We start from the raw sequence: 23,952 nt of genomic DNA on the forward strand, positions 1-23,952 counted from the left end.
ATTGCCAATAAAACTAAAGAATAATAGTGACAGCAGGGGGCGCCATACATCCATCTATCATTACCTACACACACCCATCTATTATCAGCAAAGTTACCGTCATAATTTAATTCCAGACCTTTTTTTTTAGGTCTTGTATGACCAAAACCAGCCATAAACATACATTCATTGTTTCTGAGTTTAATTATAATAATGATACATTAAGTGTTATTGCATTAATAAAACCTGTTTGTTTGTTTGTTTGTTTGTTTGTTTGTTTGTTTGTTTGTTTGTTTGTTTTAATACAGAACTGGGTTTTGGAAAGCATGCACTTGTGCTGTTTTAATGTAGACACATTCATGATGACTGCTGACTATTACAGTCTAATCAAGTGAATTAACCTATTAGGATAAGAGCAGATATGATGACGTATAAGAAGGTCTGGGTTCGAGCCCCGTGGCCGGCGAGGGCCTTTCTGTGTGGAGTTTGTATGTTCTCTCTGTGTCTGCGTGGGTTTCCTCCGGGTGCTCCGGTTTCCCCCACAGTCCAAAGACATGCAGGTTAGGTTAACTGGTGACTCTAAATTGACCGTAGGTGTGAGTGTGAGTGTGAATGGTTGTCTGTGTCTATGTGTCAGCCCTGTGATGACCTGGCGACTTGTCCAGGGTGTACCCCGCCTTTCGCCCATAGTCAGCTGGGATAGGCTCCAGCTTGCCTGCGACCCTGTAGAAGGATAAAGCGGCTAGAGATAATGAGATGAGATGAGATGAGATGAGGATAAGAGCAGATATGATGACGTATAAGAAGGTCTGGGTTCGAGCCCCGTGGCCGGCGAGGGCCTTTCTGTGTGGAGTTTGTATGTTCTCTCTGTGTCTGCGTGGGTTTCCTCTGGGTGCTCCGGTTTCCCCCACAGTCCAAAGACATGCAGGTTAGGTTAACTGGTGACTCTAAATTGACCGTAGGTGTGAGTGTGAGTGTGAATGGTTGTCTGTGTCTATGTGTCAGCCCTGTGATGACCTGGCAACTTGTTCAGGATGTACCCCGCCTCTCGCCCGTAGTCAGCTGGGATAGGCTCCAGCTTGCCTGCGACCCTGTAGGACAGGGTAAATGGCTACAGATAATGGATGGATGGATGGATGGATGACTGACAACAGTTAGAAATAGTCAAAAGTCATGTGACTTAAATATTACAAAACGTGCTTGTGGCACCAAAATGTCCTAAAAAGCCAACGACTTCCTGTAACTAAATTATGTTGAATATTGCTTGGCATGCCCAAATGACTATGAAAAAATGACTTCAAAGTGAATCACTCTATCAATGACTCACATCTTGCAGCCCCCTGACACTCAACACTTCAGGCTTTCTATTCCTTTAGATTGATGTTCAGACTATTAAAGCAAGCCCATGCTGGTGTTTTGGTTTTATCACTTTAACCTACTCAAGCAGATAAAATGAGTCAAGAGCATACTTTAGCTAACACCTTCATGTAGTTTAATTTAATGCTCAACTTATGTTAAGGCATGCTAACTGGACTACAGACTGTTCCAGGGAAACAAACCCAATTTACATGTTTATTGTGAATGCTGTAATTACATAACCATAAATGTTCTTAATCACTTTTGGGTGTTTAATGTTGATATACACATAGTCTATTATACTCCTTTTTTGCTTGGTTTTTTTTTTCAAAATAAGTTCTGTGATTTTACATTTTCTTAATGCTATCACCCTTATGTCTCTTTCGTTCAGGTTCTACAGTGTAAAAAAAAAAAAAATCAATCAATTTCTCAGTTCTACTACCCTGATTGCATACGCCTGAGTCTATTCTATGTAAATTTTCATTTAGGCCTATGTAACCTATATAGAGGATTGATAATATAAATGCTTTCACATTTATGTCACGCTTTGAGCCATTGTATTCACCTTTTCTTTTTATGTTATACATGTGCTTCCCCAATTTGTGCTTTACCCCATTTCTCCAGCCAGATCTTTGAAGTAAGTATCCTTGCTCACCTTTTTTTTTCAGGTGAGCTGCAAGCCCAATTCTACCCTGATAAAAACTTTTTTTCAGATTTGTCTGCTGTCTAATTACCCTCTACCCCCTGCATGCCCTGATACCCATAGGAAATAAATGAGTATCTCTTATACAGTAGAAGTAAGTTCATATTGGTTAGGTACACCAATACCTGCACTCTGTGTTCCTTTTAGTATCTATGCAGAGTTTCTGTGCATGTTTCCTCCATGTCTGTGTGGGTTTCTTTCATGTTTTTCTGTTTCCTCCCACTTCCCAAAAACATTCAGGTAGAAGTGCATGTTCTGACTACCCCTAGATATGAATGATTTTGTGAATGTGTATGCATAGTGCCTTGTGATGGTGTTGTTCCATCAGGGTGTAGGCTCATGAATGAATGAATGAATGAATGAATGAATGAACTTCTCTACCCACTGAAGGATCATAATAACAGCAATGAGTTCAAAAGAGAGTACAGACAAATAAAGAAGCTCTGTTTTTTTTTTTTTTTTAATAGTTGACTGTAATTTGGAGGCAGCACGGTGGTGTAGTGGTTAGCACTGTCGCCTCACAGCAAGAAAGTCCTGGGTTCGAGCCCAGTGGCCAACGGAGGCCTTTCTGTGTGCATGTTCTCCCCGTGTCTGCATGTGTTAACTCCAGGTGCTCCGGTTTCCCCCACAGTCCAAAGATATGCAGGTCAGGCTAATTGGTGGCTCCAAATTGACCATAGGTATGAATGTGAATGTGAGTGTGAATGGTTGTTTGTCTCTGTGTGTCAGCCCTGTGATGACCTGGTGACTTGTCCAGGGTGTACCCTGCCTCTCGCCCATAGTCAGCTGGGATAGGCTCTAGCTTGCCTGCAACCCTGTAGAACAGGATAAAGCGGCTAGAGATAATGAGATGAGATGAGACATCGCATGAGGGTTTTTTTTTTTTTTTGCATTTTCAGTTTACCTAGTCTCTATAATAAAAATTCATAAATACAAAGTCAAGATGCCTCCAATGGTTGTTTGTCTCTGTGTGTCAGCCCTGTGATGACCTGGCGACTTGTCCAGGGTGTACCCTGCCTCTCGCCCATAGTCAGCTGGGATAGGCTCCAGCTGGCCTGCGACCCTGCATAGGATAAGCGGCTACAGATAATGGATGAATGATAATAAATGTATTGATAAACTACAGTATATCACTGACCCTTAAGGCATGATGTGATTAATCAAATCTCTGTGTGATTTGAAATATACGTCAACATATTATAATTCAAAACATCGCATGAGGGTTTTTTTTTTTTGCATTTTCAATTTACCTAGTCTCTATAATAAAAATTCATAAATACAAAGTCAAGATGCCTCCAATGCTTGTTTGTCTCTGTGTGTCAGCCCTGTGATGACCTGGCGACTTGTCCAGGGTGTACCCCGCCTTTCACCCGTAGTCAGCTGGGATAGGCTCCAGCTTGCCTGCGACCCTGTAGAAGGATAAAGCGGCTAGAGATAATGAGAATGAGTTTACCTAGTCTCTATAATAAAAATTCATAAATACAAAGTCAAGATGCCTCCAATGGTTGTTTGTCTCTGTGTGTCGGCCCTGTGATGACCTGGCGACTTGTCCAGGGTGTACCCCGCCTCTCGCCCGTAGTCAGCTGGGATAGGCTCCAGCTTGCCTGCGACCCTGCACAGGATAAGCGGCTACAGATAATGGATGAATGATAATAAATGTATTGATAAACTACAGTATATCACTGACCCTTAAGGCATGATGTGATTAATCAAATCTCTGTGTGATTTGAAATATACGTCAACATATTATAATTCAAAACATCGCATGAGGGTTTTTTTTTTTTTGCATTTTCAATTTACCTAGTCTCTATAATAAAAATTCATAAATACAAAGTCAAGATGCCTCCAATGCTTGTTTGTCTCTGTGTGTCAGCCCTGTGATGACCTGGCGACTTGTCCAGGGTGTACCCCGCCTTTCGCCCGTAGTCAGCTGGGATAGGCTCCAGCTTGCCTGCGACCCTGTAGAACAGGATAAAGCGGCTAGAGATAATGAGAATGAGTTTACCTAGTCTCTATAATAAAAATTCATAAATACAAAGTCAAGATGCCTCCAATGGTTGTTTGTCTCTGTGTGTCGGCCCTGTGATGACCTGGCGACTTGTCCAGGGTGTACCCCGCCTTTCGCCCGTAGTCAGCTGGGATAGGCTCCAGCTGGCCTGCGACCCTGCACAGGATAAGCGGCTACAGATAATGGATGAATGATAATAAATGTATTGATAAACTACAGTATATCACTGACCCTTAAGGCATGATGTGATTAATCAAATCTCTGTGTGATTTGAAATATACGTCAACATATTATAATTCAAAACATCGCATGAGGGGTTTTTTTTTTTTGCATTTTCAATTTACCTAGTCTCTATAATAAAAATTCATAAATACAAAGTCAAGATGTTTGTCTCTGTGTGTCATTGACTGAACTGCCTTCTGATAGAAAAAGTAGTCCCTGTCAGTCGGTCAGACGATCATTTCAAGAGTATAAATGAGCATGGATTTTGGAAGGAAAAAAAAAAAGACGTCACCAGACTGAAGAAGATTTGTTGTTTGTAGAATGTTTGGAGAAAGTAGTATTTAGAGTGTGTGCTGATTTGGCGGGAAACTGGGCGGATGGATATGAACGCGAGGGAGGGAGGGAGGGAGGGAAGGAAGGAAGGAGGGAGGGACAGAGTAGTGAACAGAGTCTATTCGCTTTGCGATGACAAACACGGATCAGACAGATTACTGACTCTGAGAGAGTGTGTGTCGCTTTACTCATTACTACACACACGCTTTGGATGAGGAGTAGGTTGGATTTATGCATGCTGTCTGGGAGCACTACACACTGCTGGATTATACTCTTTCTTTTTTTTAATGCACTATTTCACTGGAGTGCTGAACAATTTGGAAAAGTGATTAGTGTTCATACGTGGTGAGTGTGTGTCCGGATCGGATCAATGCGTCATTCTACAGGTTTAAACTGAGTGTTAGGTGTGTGTGTGTGAACTTTATAGCTCAGCATGTAAGTGTTTTTGCATGCACTGTTTTGAAAATGTGTGCAATCTTGCACAGGGTTGCACACAATGCTGTAGCTGACATGATCAGTCTGCACGTGCGCTGTGTAATTAATTAATTAATTAATTAATTAATTAATTAATAATAAATCATACTTGTGCTCCAGCTGACACAGAGAAGTTCATATCTCTCTCTCTCTCTCTCTCTCTCTCTCTCATCACAGCTATCATGCCGATGAGCAGCAGCCTGTCTTGGAAGAACTACGACTGCGACTACGACTTGGTCCAGCCGTACTTCTACTTCGACACCGATGAGGAGGACTTTTACACACAGCTGCAGCAGGGCCAGGCGCCCAGTGAGGACATCTGGAAGAAGTTCGAGCTCTTGCCTACGCCGCCGCTTTCCCCATGCCGGCGGCCCTCCATATCCGAGCAGCTGGAGATGGTGAGCGAGTTCCTCGGTGATGATGCGGTCAACCAGAGCTTCATCTGCGACTCGGTTTCATCGCAGGCCTTCCTCAAGACAATCATCATCCAAGACTGCATGTGGAGCGGCTTTTCTGCCGTCGCCAAGCTTGAGAAGGTGGTGTCTGAGAGGCTCGCGACGCTGCACGCAGCGCGGAAAAGCTTGACCACGTCCGCCACTTGTGACGCAACGGACAGCAGCGGGGTCTACTTGCAAGATCTTAGTGCGTCGGAGTGTATCGATCCGTCCATGGTTTTCCCTTACGCGCTTACGGATTCGCCCAAGTGCGCAAAATTGACAGCGGCTCCGGATCACGTGCCGCTCGTAGACACTCCGCCCAGCAGCGGCTGCAGCAGCGAGTCAGGTACGTTGAAGGCTCTGATTGTAGAAATAAAATTAAAACGACACACATGCTTCATCGTGAGTCATGATCACGGACATCATGTAGTTTAGAGACAGGGACTCCTGCATCTGTAATGAACAGATCAGGACTGGTCAGGCAGAGAAAGGGAAAGTGTACCATTTTTGCCATGAATCTGAATGATCTGGGCTTGCATAAGCTTCCTCCTCTCCACCCACATGTTTGTGAACAAGTCTGGACCACAAGTCAAGCTTTGAGACTGCAGTGTTCAAATATCAGCTGATAAAGAAAGTGGGTGGGGACCAGAATGCAGAGATTTTTTTTCCCTCCCCTCCCTTCCCTTCTCTTCTCTGTCTGTGCAGCATGCCGCTCGCTACATTCCAACATTTTCCCACAGCTCACAGCTGTGTGAATGTGCAAACGCTGATAAGATTTCTCTACTCATAGCTAAAATATTTTCATTTTTATTGCAGATGATGAAGAGGAGGATGAAGACGAAGATGATGATGATGATGAGGATGATGATGATGAAGAGATTGATGTAGTGACAGTAGAGAAGCGTCAGAGGAAGAGTGAGGCTGAGGTAAATGAATCCAGGCAACCCAGTCCGCTGGTGCTGAAGCGCTGCCACGTCTCCACACAGCAGCACAACTATGCTGCCCAGCCATCCACGCGGCATGAACATCCAAGCAGCAAGCGCCCACGCCTTGAAGCCTCTTCCACAGGCCACGGTGCCAACCGGCACAGTAAGCCAAGGAAGTGCACAAGTCCACGCACATCAGACTCGGAGGACAACGACAAGCGGAGGACACATAATGTGCTGGAGCGTCAGCGCCGCAATGAACTCAAGCTGAGTTTTTTCGCCCTGCGTGACGAGATCCCTGAGGTAGCCAATAATGAAAAAGCAGCCAAGGTGATGATCCTGAAGAAAGCAGCAGAGTGCATTCACAGCATGCAGGCAGATGAACGGAGGCTGCAGTCCATCAAAGAACAGCTGAGGAGAAAAAGTGAACTACTAAAACACAGACTACAGCAATTACGGAGGTCCCAACTATAAAATACAGAATTTTACATAGAGACTTTTAAGAAAACTAAGCAAACAGACTTTTAAGAACCATTTCTCCTCATTTTTTTATGCAAGTTGTGCATAATGTGATTTTTTTCTTTGTCTTCTTTTGAATATTGTCAGATTTTTGTCTGTTTAAAACTGCCACAATTTAAAGTGGTGGTCAAGTTAAATAATTTGTATTTAAAATCATTTATTTTTATTAATAAAACAAGAAAACACAGGGAGTTGTGGCCCAAACAAAATAATTTGTTTTTTTGTATATACTGAATTTCTATTTCATAAAAACCTTATTTTTGATCTCAATTGTCTGATTGTTCTTCAGACAGTATTTTGTTTTGCTGTATGTTCAAACAATTCTGAACCATAAATATTTTTTTCCTGAAAACACCGTGTTCTGTATCTCGTTTTTAATGTTTAAGTTAAATATTAAATAAGGTAAATATGCACGCCCATCTTCAGCAGTTCCTTAAATATATGTTTCTCAGCAATAGCACAACAGTGACACACAATCATTTTTAAACCCCATCTATTATCTGTAGCCGCTTATCCTGTACAGGGTCGCGGGCAAGCTGGAGCCTATCCCAGCTGGCTATGGGCGAGAGGCGGGGTACACCCTGGACAAGTCACCAGATCATCACAGGGCTGACACATGAGACAAACAACCATTCACATTTCACACCTACAGTCAATTTAGAGCCACCAATTAGCTTAACCTGCATGTCTTTGGAGTGTGGGAAACCAGAGCACCCGGAGGAAACCCACACAGACACGGAGAACATGGACACAGAAAGGCCCTCGTCGGCCGCTGGGCTCAAACCCAGAACCTTCTTGCTGTGAGGCTAACCAATACGCCACCGTGCCGCCCATTTTAGTCTGAGCACTGAACACAGAGCAGGGAAATCTTCTTTTAACTGCAGGGATGATATCTGATCTAATCAGACAGCAAAATAAGGTGTAGACTAAAGTGTGATGCTGGAAAGAGGTGGCGTGTATGTGCAGGATTTTATAGGGGCTTAGCACTGTCGCCTCACAGCAAGAAGGTCCCGGGTTTGAGCCCAGCGGCCCGCGAGGGCCTTTCTGTGTGGAGTTTGCATGTTCTCCCCGTGTCTGCATGGGTTTCCTCCGGGTGCTCCGGTTTCCCCCACAGTCCAAAGACATGCAGGTTAGGTTAACTGGTGACTCTAAATTGACCGTAGGTGTGAACGTGAGTGTGAATGGTTGTCTGTGTGTCAGCCCTGTGATGACCTGGCGACTTGTCCGTAGTCAGCTGGGATAGGCTCCAGCTTGCCTGCGACCCTGTAGAACAGGATAAAGCGGCTACAGATAATGAATGGATGGATGGATGGATATACACACACACAAATTTGAGTTTGTCACATCAAAGCTGTATATTTTGTCTCTGGTCCAACATCAGTCATATAAAAAGATGCACACAGCAAATGTTGTTTGCTTTCTTGTTTGTTGCAGCTGACTGCCAGGACCAAACCTGAGCACTTACAGTTGTGGATTTTACACTGCCACTAGAGACTCCACCGCAATCACTGCTGTTCGGTACCCAACCACAACCGCCCACACTGCCTTTAACGTTATTTCCCACCAATATTCCGGCAAAATCCCGCCTCATGCGTTTGATTGGTTGGATCCGTGCAGTTCCTGCGCTATGATTGGACCGCGGCTCACATTTCGCCGGATGTGTAACCAATGCAAAGCAAACCTTTATTTAAAAGGTGAAAGTATTCAGAAAACGGATAAGGCAGAAAATAAAAGTGTCATGTCTGTTCACATGGTAAACAAATGAAACAGATTTCATCCTTAATAACTCGCGAATCATTTAAACAGTGTGAATCATGAATCTGATTCGTGGGGAAGGAGAAGGCTGTGTTTAAAAAAAAAAAAAAAAAAAACCACCATGTAGCAAATCTAAGAAATATTAAAATCATCAATGAAGTCTGTTGTGACGTCGCTATAAAACTTCCGTTCCGTGGTTCAAGACGGCGCGTGCCTCTGAGGTAAACCCGTGATCTCAGCAACTGTACACCATGACGTCACCAGCAGTCTCGTGCTGTGTGCGCAGCTTCGAGCACATGGGATTCGAGCTCAGCCACCCAAAGTAGGCAATAACACAAAGAGGCACCGTGCACCTCAAATGGAACACAAGTGGAAGAAATACTAAGCAGAAGATGGTAGGTGTAGGCTTATTTTCCCTTTTTCATTCCACCTTTTGTGATTGGTCAGTACCCTGTCAAGAGCAAATATATCTGCTAGATTCTATGTGCATGCAACTCTGTAAGAGTAAATGCAAGATTAAATAAAACTATATTTTCCAATTGTGTCAATGCATGTCTTATGTGTATATTATATGTTTATACATGTATGCATTAGTCATATGCATGTGATAACTGGCTTTCTCTTATTTGGTATCTGAAGTATCTTATATCTCATTTTTATATGATATATCTGTGTTTTGTTTATCAGTACAGTTGATAAGTTCTTCCTGAAATCTGCAAAGAAGTGTGTTGTTCAAGTAATACAAATCATTAGGTTATTATCAAGTATCGCAATACAGGCTATTCCTTTGTTTTTCTATGAACATGTCATGCATCATATTGTGCACAGTTATTTTGTAAATATGTATAGACTTTAGCAAGATTCAGCTGATATGTTTGGATTGTGCTTTCTCCATCTACCTTTGTATTCAGAAAGACTGTTGTATAGTCTCGAGTGTGTTGTTATTGTTTATGCCTATGTCAATAAATATGAAATGATTGGCTGCCTTTCGTGCACTTTGCTTAAAATTATATCTAAATTGTCTATGTGCCAAAAAATTTCACACCGAGGAACAGATCTGTTATGCTGCATGTGTGCAGCTTGTTGATTTGCTTTGTGGAAAAACCAGCCGCTGCATTGTAAAGCCAGACATGTTCACTCTGCAGTAAAATGCTGCACAGCTCTACAAGAGACTGCATGAATAATTTTAATGTTTTAAAGTACCTGCATTTATTCTGCTGGCTAATACTGTTTGTAGTGTTAGCTTGAGTAGTGTGTGCATGGGAATGAGTATTGTGGTTTCGTTTTGTCTGTCCTCCTCCAGAAACTCCTATGTCCTCATCTTTGTCAAGGATTAAGGATTTAGTCCAGAATTAAGTAAAACAATATTAAACACAATTTTATAGCATCTACCGTGTTGTCAGGGGCAAAGTTTTATTCATTGTATAAACACACAAACAGAGCACAACAATTTTGCACAGAAATGCTAATATTACTGTCACATTTAAAGGAGATACACAGAACCATGGCCTCACTTTTTGTTTATAAATGCCTTGAGACCTCAAGAATGGCATAGGAATAGTTTTAAGCATTAACAATAAATCTAATATAGTCATTTTTACGATTAAAATGATTCATATAGGTAGCGGTCTGAGTGAATGACCTTGACATCTGTGACGTCACTGCAGGAAGGCTATCGGTCTCATCGCCATTTCCGTTATACTAAAACACAGAGCTGCCTGCAACTTCGAGCTTCCATTTTGAGCTAATTTATCGCCATGCCATGTAGATGTGTTACTGGCTGTGGAGCAACACGACAGAAGGAAGATTTATGTTGCGTTCATGGCCCAAGAATGTTCAAACTGCAAAGATTTGGACACGTTTTGCGAGAAATTCATGGAATGGGCGCCTACAAAGTGGTCTCTCCTCTGGTCTGCACATTTTACTGAAGACTCGTACAAGACCTCTGATCTGTTGAGGAGTGTTGGCTATAAGCCCGTATTGAAAGAGGGTGCAGTACCAACAATTAAAGGAAAAGAAAACTACAAGAAAAAGAAAGTAAGTTCAGTTGCACCAGTTCTCCCGGAGTGTGAGCCGAGGGTTGTTGCTAAAACTCGGGACGGAACGGGACGAGACATATTATCGCTCGGGCAGTGACCTCCCTGCAGTTGCTAAAACCAGTGACGTTCCGTCCCGTCCCGGGTTTTAGTAATTGCCTGAGCCAAGCAGTCATGGCGGAGTACTCAGTATGGAGAAAATGGAGAATGAGTGGACCAGCCGTCTGATTTCTCTGCTGGATATGCTTGCCTCAGCAGCAATATCTCACCCTTACATGGAAGAAGCGAATGAACGGAGAACTGAACAAACAACTGAAAGTCAGATTGTTTCAAAACAATCAGCCACAAGGTCGGCCTTCAAGAAGCAAGAGCACAGATGGGTAAGATGCGACTCTCATTTGGATACAAAACAACAAAAACAACAATACTCGTTTACCTGCATTTAGATTAATACATGTAACTTGTATTGTGTATTTTAGTTAACGGTATAAGATTATTTATTTTGCTTCAGAATGTGAATAATCAGTTCATCTGATTATTTAATTAGCCTTTTACATTTTATCAGTGAAAATGCATGTATGTACATGTATGTTGCAGAAGTTATAACACCTAGCCTGTTTTAATGAGAGTCAACCCACAATCAATGAAGTCAAATCAGTCTTAGCTGTTGGTAACAGTATTTCTTACTTTCACCATAAATTTTTATTTATATGACTTTGGTCTATAGCTGTCAAAGGCCTCGGCCTTAAAACCGGTTCCTGCTGTGACGTCACACACCCAGGGCTGGCTGACTCAGCGGGGCAGCTCGAATGCCAACTTTGCGGTTGATTTTAACTCTCAAAAATATATATATTTTTATTCCCGTTTATGCAGCATACAAGAGTCAAGGATGGAGATACTATCCACTCAGAAATGTATTTAAAAATAAAGGTTCTCCGTATATCCTTTAAAGCCATAATCAAATTCACTTCGTAGATGTATGAGTCAGTAAGCATGGCTAAAATCAGTACACAAAACTAAAATACATTGCCTGACATCTGCTCATGCATTTATGTGAATATTAAATACACACATACGTTCCTTATAGAACCATATGTAACATATAAAAATGATTATCAGAAGATGAAAACAGGCCTCTGATGGTGACTTGGAATGGCATTTGAACTAAACATTGTCCAAAGTTCTCTGCCAAAACAAAACACACAAACAAAATCCCCAGAAAATATACTAAATTAAAGAAACATTTAAAAATGTACTGCCTCAAATATACTGCCAACCACAAAGATACTGAAATATGAAAATGAATATCGAAATTATCTCAATCAGTCTTTTGACCTTTGCATGCTCATGAGACAAATGCTTGGCAAATCTACAGCTGATCCGGATTTTTAGAATTTTGTTTTTATCTATCACCACCTGTGCTGAATTGTGTTTGCGGTGTGATGATGTGACCCAGAATTCTTCTGTCCAACATATTCTTTTTTCTTAAAAATGTACATGCATAATAAGACATAAAACATATCTAGTACTTCTCATAAATAAATACCCACTTTAAATTTTCCCACATTTTTATGTTCAGTATATATTATTTGTTTATTCGAAAAGTCAAAACGCGACTATCCAGCTGTGCAATTCCGAAAACCTATATAGTTCTCCTTATTTTGCATAATTTAAAAAGTATTTTGTATTGCTAACAAAACTACAAAGCATTTGTATTTATATTTCTTTCATAATTCATGAATGAAAATTCTTTGAAATTATTTTACTGATGAGGTGTCCCTAACATCTTTTGGTGGTTTCTAACATCTGTGAGTGGTTGCCATTTTAAAGTCAGTATAGTGTGGAGGGCTTCATACAAGGGACTATCAACATCTTGTCCCAAGTCGTAAAGTAAAATACAAAATATTATCAGGTGCGACCATCAAGAAAATACCATTGTGAGATTCATCTCATCTCATTATCTCTAGCCGCTTTATCCTTCTACAGGGTCGCAGGCAAGCTGGAGCCTATCCCAGCTGACTACGGGCGAAAGGCGGGGTACACCCTGGACAAGTCGCCAGGTCATCACAGGGCTGACACATAGACACAGACAACCATTCACATTCACACCTACGGTCAATTTAGAGTCACCAGTTAACCTAACCTGCATGTCTTTGGACTGTGGGGGAAACCGGAGCACCCGGAGGAAACCCACGCGGACACGGGGAGAACATGCAAACTCCACACAGAAAGGCCCTCGCCGGCCACGGGGCTCGAACCCAGGACCTTCTTGCTGTGAGGTGACAGCGCTAACCACTACACCACCGTGCCGCCCTCTTTTCCTTTATTCTTTTTTTAATTTACTGATTGGCCATGCTTCATTAAACATTAAGTGAAGTCAATTTATTTGTATAGCGCTTTTAACAGCAAACGTTGTGGCAAAGCAGCTTCAGATAAAAATAAAGATTTTAAACATATGAACTAATAAATGTATCCTTAATAAATGTATTTATCCCTAATGAGCAAGCCTGAGGTGATGGTGACAACGAAAAACTCCCTCAGATGACATGAGGAAGAAACCTTGAGAGGAACCAGACTCAAAAGGGCACTCATCCTCATTTGCGTGATAACAGATAGTGTGATTATAAATAACAAGCTTCTATAAGTGCATCCTATATAGTCACAAAGTGCAATTTTATAACCAGGAAAATCATTATAGTTTTGACATGCAGTCTATTTTGTTAAAGTTATCAAGTGTTCATTGATGGAGACTTGTGAGCAAAACTGTTCATGAAAACTGCAGTCCTAAAGTTATCATGGTGATTGTAGTCCTAAGCCCTTGTCACAAGACTGCAAGTGTCCAGAGCCATCTTCTAAGGTGGGGTTTACATTAGACCGTATCAGCGGATCATCAGATTAACGTTTTTAAAACGATTAGCATGCACACAGCAACACCAATACATGATTCGCGTGCACACAGCAACACCAATACACGGATACGCTCGGCTCCGCAGGCATCCTGCGCTCCAAATCACTCCGCCCTGAACAGCGAGTGCCCTCTGGAGGGTGCGCACTCCGGCCCTGCGCAGCTCACAGAGCGCGCGAGTATAGCGCACGAGCAGTGATTCGGGACTGAGCCGCTGTGTGTGTGATCCCAGTGCATATCACTTACCACTTGCAAGTGGAAGGATGGCAAGCCTAAAGACAATCATAACTACACAATGGGCAGTATTTGCATCAGTATTTGCAGTATTTTCATACTTTTATACTCTTTAATGAAAGGTGATACAAGGCGGAAGTCCGGGCCGTTTTTCAGCAGTCGCGTCACATGACCAACGCCAGCGAATCAGGAAGGTGGATGTCACAGTGACGTTGTCCAATTACGACGCCAGCTAGAGCTCAGCACAGCGTATCCGCGTATCCGCGTATTCTCAATGTTTACACAGCACCGGACCAGACACGATCTGGATTGAATACGTGGACCCTGGCGGATTCCCGTTTCCCGGCGTTTCCAGGCGTTTTAATGTAAACGGACAGTGCATCCGCGAAGAAAACGAGACAGATACGGTCTAATGTAAACTTGGCCTAAGTGTATCTTTAGACTGTCCATATGGGACCATCCTCTACAGGAGCAAAGCGATAAGAACCTCAGCAAGAAGTAGGGCATCAGGATGGATCAGGCAGGTCCAAAGAGCAGGAAAGGCCAGCATCACTGGTATCTCAGAATTGACATGTAACTTGACAGAGAGAGAGAGAAATACAGATTGATAGGTATGCCTGCCGTCACCTAATCATTAACAACAATATACATTGTGTGTTGAATGTAAGCAGGGGCTCCAGCAAGATTAACTATGACAGCATAAATAAAAGGGAGAGCCAGAAGGTAACACAGATATGAGGGAGCCCTGAGACATAAAGCAGCCAGCCACTCCACCATCAACAAACCCGAGTGAATGCATGAGTGTGTGTGTGTGTGTGTGTGTGTGTGTGTGTGTGTGTGTGGTGTGTGTGTGTGGGGGGGCAGGATCCATACATCCAAGTTTATCCCCGAGAACCCTCCAGATCTACTCCTTTACCTAATAAAAAGCTATTAACAAATGGCTTGACTAAACAGATATATTTTCAGCCTAGACTTAAACACTGAGGCTGTACCTGAGTCCCAAACACTACTTGGAAGGCTGTTCCATAACTGTGGGGCTTTGTAAGAAAAGGCTCTGCCCCCTGATGTAGCCTTCACTATATGAGGTATCAACAAATAGCCTGCACCTTTAGATCTAAATAGGCGTGGCTAGTCATAAACACCAGAAATTTGCTCATGTACTGTGGCACAAGACTATTCAGTGTTTTATAGGTCGATAGTAGTATTTTATAATCAGTGTGATATTTGATTGGAAACCGGTGGATAACATAGGAGTGATGTGGTCATATCTTCTAGTCAGGACTCTTGCTGCTGCATTTTGGACTAAGGCTACGTTTACATTAGACCGTATCTGTCTCGTTTTCTTCGCGGATGCACTGTCCGTTTACATTAAACCACCTGGAAAAGCTGGGAAACGGGAATCCGCCAGCGTCCACGTATTCAATCTAGATCGTATCTGGTCCGGTGCTGTGTAAACATTGAGATACGCGAATACGCTGTGCTGAGCTCTAGCTGGCATCCTCATTGGACAACGTCACTGTGACATCCACCTTCCTGATTCGCTGGCGTTGGTCATGTGACGCGACTGCTGAAAAACGGCGCGGACTTCCGCCTTGTATCACCTTTCATTAAAGAGTATAAAAGTATGAAAATACTGCAAATACTGATGCAAATACTGCCCTTTGTGTAGTTATGATTGTCTTTAGGCTTGCCATCCTTCCACTTGCAAGTAGTAAGTGATATGCACTGGGATCACACACACAGCGGCTCAGTCCCGAATCGTGGCTTGTGCACTTCACTCGCGCGCTGTGTGAGCTGCGCAGGGCCGGAGTGCGCACCCTCCAGAGGGCACTCGCTGTTCAGGGCGGAGTGATTTGGAGCTCAGGATGCCTGCGGAGCCGAGCGTATCCGTGTATTGGTGTTGCTGTGTGCACGGCTAACGGTTTTAGTGTAAACGTGAATCGTTTTAAGAACGTTAATCTGATGATCCGCTGATTCGACGTAATGTAAACGTAGCCTAAATGGAACTTGTTTATGCACCTACAGGAACATCCAGACAGCAATGCATTGCAATCATCTGACCTAGAAGTAAGAAAAGGCATGACCTAGTTTTTTTCTGCATCATGTAGTGACATTATATTTTTTATCTTAACAATATTTTTGAGATGAAAGAAGGCTGTCCTAATATTATCGGCATGTGCTTCAAATGAAAGACTGGAGTCAATGATCACCCCAAGGTTTTTTACTACTGCTCATGAAGAAACTGAAAGGCCATAGAGAGTTATTATATAATCAGAAAATCTACTTCTAGCTGCATGTGGTCCTAGTAAAGGTACTTCTGTCTTAACAGAATTAAGTAGAAGGAAGTTAATAAACATCCAGTGTCTAATGTCCTTGACACATTCCTCAATTTTATTAAGCTGGTGTTTCTCATCTGTCTTTGTTGAAACATACAACTGTGTGTCATCAGCATAACAGTGGAAGCTAATACCATGCTTATGAATAAGATTACCCAGAGGTTAGTTTAGGATGGATAATTTTTTATCACGTCAAGGTACTGGACTGATTAGTGGTGAAATGATTCACAACCATGAATGATCTGTTTTGGTGTTTTGCACCTTCATTTTCATATATGGACTATGAATTGAGGTGAAATAAATTTTGGCAATGGCACATAAACCTGTTGTTTCAAAAAAAGCATGATGAATTTGGTTTTCCATGACAGCAGCACTTTAATGTTTTGTTTTAAGCATTCATTTAAGAAACAACCTACTAAAGACAGACAGGAATAAACAGAGAGCAAAATTAAGGGCTCTCTTAATTTACAAGTTACAGGGAGAGAACAAAGATGGCTATGGCTGTGTTAGACTTTATACCTCCATCAGTGTGAAGTACACAACATGCATTTGGACTTTTTTATAAAACTTTTGAAAAGAAAGTTTAATGCTTTATAAAATGTTTACGTGTAAGATTTATAGACCTGGTGTATTCGACTTGCAATGTGGAATTTCTTGTGTATTGATTTTTTTTAATCTTGCATTTTTTCTCATCATTTGGTGTGACTACCCGTACCCGATCATGTGGCATAATTTGTATAGCGCTTTTAACAACAGACATTGTCACAAAGCAACTTCATAGAAAAATAAAGACTTTAAACATATGAACTAATTTTATCCCTAATAAATTTATTTGTCCCGATTTTTCCGTAATGAGCAAGCCTGAGGCAACGGTGGCAAGGAAAAACTGCCTGAGACAACATGAGGAAGAAACCTTGAGAGGAACCAGACTCAAAAGGGAACCCATCCTCATTTGTGTGATAACAGATAGCATGATTATAAATAACAAGCTTCTATAAGTGCCTCCTATATGGTAAAAAAAGTGCAATTGTGTAATGAGGAAATTCATTATAATTTTGACATTAATTCTATTTTGTTAACCCTCATCCTACCATGCTATTTTACACCTTAATCTTACCATGTGGGGTCCGTTTGGACCCCAATACTTTTCTTTAAAATTAAAGCTTATAAAGACAAAATCACCAGATAAGTTTTGTTCAGAACATCTTGTATTAATAACAGCAATACACTAAAGGGCCCAAGGCATAAAGAACACACTTAACCTTCATCCTACCAGCCAATTTTACATACACAAACTACCAGGCGGGGTCCGTATGGACCCCAGGAGGGAATACCTTGAAATCAATGCAGTAAGAACCAATTCAATGCAGCAAACAGACATAACTTTATTGAAGAACAAAATCCACTATGGCTGAATATCAATGATGTATTATAAATGCAATAACATTGCAATAATATTGCAATAACTAGCATACATGTAGCAAATTATAGCGCACCAAAAAAAATTGGCATTATATACATGATTTTTGCAGCTCATGCAGCTGTAAAACATTCTGGATTACAACTTAGGTCTTTTCTTACAGAATTTAAAACAAAAAAGTAATTGTAAAATAATTTAGGGCTTTTGTTTTGCAGCCTGTGCTTATTGCAGCAGTGGGGTCCACACGGACCCCAAGAAGGAATGCCTTGGTAGTTTCATTATGGAACATAAAAGAAATAAAAGAAGTTAACTTTCAGTGTGCTATTCAATTATAAAATGAAAGACAGATAAACTTTACTCTGGGGTCCGGTTGGACCCCAGTAACAAATTAATTATACCTTCACAATGCAAAAAGCTGATCTTCCGGTGCTTTAGTGTTTTAATTAAGACATAAATTCCGACAAATTCATAAAACGGTGAGGCAGTATGTCACATATTTTTAAAATGGCAAACAAACATATAGGTGCGGGGTCCAGATGGACCCCACTTGGTAGGATGAAGTATGTCAAGTGTTCATTGATGGAAACTTGCGAGCAAAATTGTTCATGAAAACTGCAGTCCTGAAGTTATCATGGTGATTGTAGTCCTAAGCCATTGTAGCAAAACTGTAAGTGTCCAGAGCCATCTTGTAAGTTATATTATTTCGATTGTTCATTTGCGGCCATCCTCCACAGGAGTGATGTGATGAGAGTCCAGCCAGAAGTAGGGCATCAGGACGGATCAGGCAGGTCCGATAATGAATCAACAGTTTCATTAAATGTATGTGTAGTGGTTAGCACTGTCGCCTCACAGCAAGAAGGTTCTGGGTTCGAGTCCAGTGGCTGACGGGGGCCTTTCAGTGTGGAGTTTGCATGTTCTCCCCGTGTCTGTGTGGGTTTCCTCCGGGTGCTCCGGTTTCCCCCACAGTTCAAATACATGCAGTTAGGTTAACAATGGGTGGCCCTTGAGTGAGGCACCTAACCCCCAACTGCTCCCTGGGTGCTGTAGCATAGCTGCCCACTGCTCTGGGTATGTGTGTGTGCTCTTTGCTCACTTGTGTATGTGTTCACTGCTTCAGGTGGGTTAAATGCAGAGGTTAAATTTCACTGTGCTTGAGTGTGCATGTGACAAATAAAGACTTCTTCTTCTTAAAGACTTCAATACAGTTTGCTCAAGTGGGTATTAATTTTATATTAATAAAACACAAACAAAGAAACTCTGTAAAGTGTATGTATGTAAGTTCATAACTTACAGAAATTTGTAAATCGCAGATTACTGTATTTTTATAGACTTGTAAAACTTTTACGTACATTAAGGTAATATGTTATTTGAGGTTGATGCCACATGATCATTGTTAAGACCGTGGCCAGTCAATGTTGATGAAAAAGTGTAAATTCTCATAATTCCATGTTTTTAGATGTGTACATCACATTTCAAATGTTTCACTAATTGCCAAGTATATGTTTGATTTTGATATTTTTAATATTGCTTATTTGTCAATGATTCTTCATTAAATTTTAATTATTTTTACTTCAGTGTATTTTTATACAAATACCTGCAGTGGCATAGACAGGAATTAATTTCAGGTGAGGAATTATTAAATAAATTCACTGTGTGAATACAATTATATTAATTGCAATAAGTGTGATGTGCTTATGCTAGAGCTATTGTCAACCAATTGTCAAATTAGTAATATAGACATAACTTTATTACAGTTTATTACAGTAAAGGATTATAATTAAATGACTACTTTTTGCTGACAGAGGTTTAGCAAACCTATATTATGTGATATATATTATGTATTGTAAAAATATCTTCAAAAATCCATCCATCCATTATGCATAACCACTTGTCCTGTGCAGGGTCACGGGAGCCTATCCCAGCTGACTATGGGTGAGAGCCAGGGTACACCCTGGACAAGTCGCCAGGTCATCGCAGGGCTGACACATAGAGACAAACAACCATTCACACCTACGGTTAATTTAGAGCCACCAATTAACCTAACCTGCATGTCTTTGGACTGTGGGGGAAACCAGAGCACCCGGAGGAAACCCGTGAAGACATGGGGAGAACATGCAAACTCTACACAGAAAATCTCCCGTCAGCCACTGGGCTCAAACCCAGAACCTTCTTGCTGTGAGGTGACAGTGCTAACCACTACACCACCGTGCCATCCTCTTTAAAAATCGTGATATGATATTTTTGTCATTTGTCCAGCCCTGCCTGTGATTACCTGTTTTGTGCAGGTCAAAAGCAGTCTGTCTCTTTCATGTTGAAAGTTCATTATTCCTGCACAATAGCAGTTACACAAACCTAATATCAATACCCCTGGAAAACAGGACATGGCAGAAGGCTATAAAGGAGCTCCTGGAACTGAAACTGAGAGCAGTTTAAAGAATATATAACTGTGTGACATTTAAAAATATATATTCTGCAGCAGTGTGAGTAGTTTTGGAATTTCAGTCATTGTGTGCATTGTTTATTTCATGGAATCATTTATTATAATAGAAAATAAACATTACAGGAGTTGCCTATATGTGAGTATAAGCATGATGAAGCAAGAGTTTGTTGCCCCTGGAGAGCCTCCCAGGTTTCCTTCAGTTCTTCTCTTGGTTAAGGGAAGTGAAATCTATCAGCTGTGTGGGTGTGTGTGTGTGTGTGTGTGGGTGGGTGGGTGGCCAGTCTCCAGCACAGAGACAGACTTGTTGGCCTCTTTTGGGCCAGTATCCAAGGGTTATGTAATCCCTGTGTTTTGGAATGGAGCGCCATGCTTCTCCAGACTTAGTCAGATGGAGACCTCTCTCTCTCACACACACACTCTCTGTTTTTCTTCTTCCTCTTCTCCCCTCTCCCTGGCCCCTTTTCCTTTAACTTTTAAATGCATGGTTACATTTGCCAACTGTTTGTACATATACTGGGCTCTTATAGATGATTCAAATCAATCTCTTATGACCGTGTAAAACTGTCAAAAATTTGATTGGCTGACAAACACAAACATATTTTAAATCTTTATATATATATATATATATATATATATATATATATATATATATATATATATATATATATTTCATTGTTTTTTATTGAAAACAGATTAAGTAATAAACAGCTTCAGTTTGAGCCTGTAAATACTTGCTGTGAAGATAGTTTGTTAGTCACACAGAATGCAGATATATCTTAATTATAATTGGCAAAAATTTGTAATAATATATATTATTAATATTTTTAATTAGCTACCTAACAGAAATCAGTTTTGCTTTTAATTGTGTTCTTTTCAAAGAAAAAAAAATGTGGAAAAGTAATAAGGAGGTGGGAGGTAAGAAAAAAATAACGGATGAGGTAGTGTGGGGGAAATGGGGTCATGGGTTGTTAAGAGTAAAGGTATGCATTTTAGGGGAAGCCATGACACCATTTCCTCTGATGTCATTTCTCTACCTGCATGGAACCGCTATACCGCACAGAGATGGTTTCTCCACTTACGCACTCTTGCCTCCATTTTTCTTTATAACTTTTATTTGCATACCTATCAATGCATTTATGTCTTACTTATTTCTCTCTCTCTCTTTCCCCCCATCAAACCACAGCTCATAGCGTACACAGTGGTGCTGTGTGGGTTTTACCTACCTGTGTTGACCCAGACTGTTTTCTAAAAGCAGTGTGTTTATGAGTGTTGGAGTCAGTGGGCCTCAGTTCATAAGCATGAAAACATACTGCTGGAAAATACGCCCTCCCACATACACAAACTTAATAAGATGCACATCCACCACCACAGAGCAGTTTTCTACCTGGAAGCTTGATCCCTGACACTTTGGGGATTTAATGTTCTGTTTTTTGATGAGCAATAGCTATAACACTTTCTCAGGCCTGTCTTACTTTATGGCAACACAACTGTAATATTTATAAACTATCCAATACTCTGATCTAATTAATATTAACAAAATAATACATTTTGATGAAAATAGACACACAAACATATTCAAATTTAGGGGCTGTGAAATCAGACCATGTTCAGGAACCTTTGCATTCAGCTCTACAATTATTGGCTTCTTGGCATCTTAAAAAAAAAGCTACATAAATACAAATAACCCCTACCTGTCTTTAAACAAAAAAATAATTCCCAGAAGAACTGTTATTCGTTGTCCCAACATGCAAACATTGGGGCTAATTTCTCTCTCTCTCTCTCTCTCTCTCTCTCTCTTTTTTGTAAAGCACTGTGACAATACGAAATCCTGCCAGATTTGCAAAAGTTCCAGTAACTGATTTTTTCATACTTACATACATATGTTGATAAAGCACCTGAAAATGGACAAGTGTGGGTGGCATGGATGCACTATCACCTCACAGCAGGAAGGTTCTGGGATTGAACCTCGCAGCCACATGGGACTACATTGCTTATTGAACCATATGTAACATATAAAAATGATTATCAGCGGAAGAAAACAGGCTTCTAATGGCAACATGAAATGACATTTACACTACCGTTCAAAGGTTTGGGGTCACCCAGACAGTTTTGTGTTTTCCATGAAAAGTCACACTTTTATTTACCACCATAAGTTGTAAAATGAATAGAAAATATAGTCAAGACATTTTTCTGGCCATTTTGAGCATTTAATCGACCCCACAAATGTGATGCTCCAGAAACTCAGGCCCTGTCCACACGGCAACGGATTCAGGTGAATCCGATAAAATTGTTTATCGTTTCGGCCTGGCGTCCACACGGCACCGGTGTTTTGGGTGCCCCAAAACGAAATCTTTTGAGAACGGGTTCCAGAGTGGAAAGATCTGGCAACGGCGCCGTTGCGAAGTCGTCTGGATGAGTAGAACGGATTTGTTTACGATGACGTCACAACCACATGTGCTTCACGCCGGGTAGAAGTGTAACAAATTCGATGCGAGTTGTCAACAAATCCTATAACTTGGTTCATGAAACGCGCTTACAAAATATTTTCACTGTGAATATTTATTGTGTAATGGTGCAAAGTGAGAGAGAGAGAGAGAGAGAGTTAGGGCAGAGTCAATCCCGCCAGCAAAAATAGGGAAAAAAAGGAGCGATCTCACCTCTTCAGATGTTGGTTTAAGTCCTACAATACATTCCTCAAAAAGGGCGTAGAAGAACAAATTAATCCATCAACGTGTAGCATTCAATTTATTCCGGACCATTAAAGACGCTGCCTTCCGCGTAGAATCATACGTCATCCTCGCCGCCATATTGGATAGGTCAAAGCGGAGAATAAAGATGCCTCATTCATGTGCTGCGTTTAACTGTACCAACAGGTTTGCCGTCCAAACGAGATCACATGGGATTACCTTTCACAGGTGAGACTGGAAAAATACTTTTCATTGTATTTGGTCATTATAATGTAATTTTACAAACAGATTTTTCTGACTTTGTGGCTAATATGAAGTCTCGCGCATAATAGTTTATGTGCATGCGTCCTTACTTCTTCTATTGTTCTGGTGTCTCTGAAGGGACCATCTTACAGCGCCCCTAGAGGTGTGGCATGTGTATTGCATCGTTTTCAGCAAGTGTTGCGTTGCCGTATGTACCTGATATTTTACTGATCCGTTGCCCATGTGGATGCGATATTTTTTTTAATAACATCTCGTTGCCGTTGTCGTGTGGATGTAGCCTCAATCTGCTCAAAGGAAGGTCAGTTTTATAGCTTCTCTAAAGAGCTAAACTGTTTTCAGCTGTGCTAACATGATTGTACAAGGGTTTTCTAATCATCCATTAGCCTTCTGAGGCAATGAGCAAACACATTGTAACATTAGAACACTGGAGTGAGAGTTGCTGGAAATGGGCCTCTATACACCTATGGAGATATTGCACCAAAAACCAGACATTTGCAGCTAGAATAGTCATTTACCACATTAGCAATGTATAGAGTGTATTTCTGATTAGTTTAAAGTGATCTTCATTGAAAAGAACAGTGCTTTTCTTTCAGAAATAAGGAAATTTCAAAGTGACCCCAAACTTTTGAACGGTAGTGTAAACTAAAGATTGCTCAAAGTTCTTTGTAATGAAGTAAAATAGCTCAAGCAAAAACAAAACAGAAACAAACAAACAAAATCCTGAGAAAATATACTTAAAGAAACTTTTTTTTTAAAGGGCAGAACTGTTGGGGAAGTCTCATGGTGGTGCAGTGAGCACTGTCACCTCACAGTGAGAAGGTTCCAGGTTGGAATCTCATGGCCAGCGGGGGCCTTTCTGTGTGGAGTTTGCATGTTCTCCCCATGCCTGCATTGGTTTCCTCCAGGTGCTCCGGTTTC

At 41.1% G+C, this 23,952-nt stretch overlaps 1 protein-coding gene across 2 annotated transcripts; it reads left to right on the top strand.

Annotated features, from left to right (window-relative positions):
• Positions 1–4,739: 4,739 nt before the first annotated feature.
• Positions 4,740–7,062, top strand: myca (MYC proto-oncogene, bHLH transcription factor a). 2 transcript variants are annotated; one of them, XM_060900887.1, is made up of 3 exons: positions 4,740–4,946; positions 5,253–5,858; positions 6,329–7,062. In XM_060900887.1, the coding sequence occupies exons 2-3, from the start codon at positions 5,258–5,260 to the stop codon at positions 6,910–6,912; spliced, it is 1,185 nt and encodes a 394-aa protein (XP_060756870.1). In that variant the 5' UTR covers positions 4,740–4,946; positions 5,253–5,257; the 3' UTR covers positions 6,913–7,062. The 2 variants fall into 2 exon arrangements, with proteins under 2 accessions (XP_060756870.1, XP_060756871.1); XM_060900888.1 differs by having other exon boundaries at positions 4,936–5,005.
• The last annotated feature ends 16,890 nt before the right edge of the window (positions 7,063–23,952 follow it).

The sequence above is a fragment of the Neoarius graeffei genome, chromosome 19 (genome assembly GCF_027579695.1).
Source record: "Neoarius graeffei isolate fNeoGra1 chromosome 19, fNeoGra1.pri, whole genome shotgun sequence".
In the NCBI taxonomy this organism is placed as follows: Eukaryota; Metazoa; Chordata; class Actinopteri; order Siluriformes; family Ariidae; genus Neoarius; species Neoarius graeffei.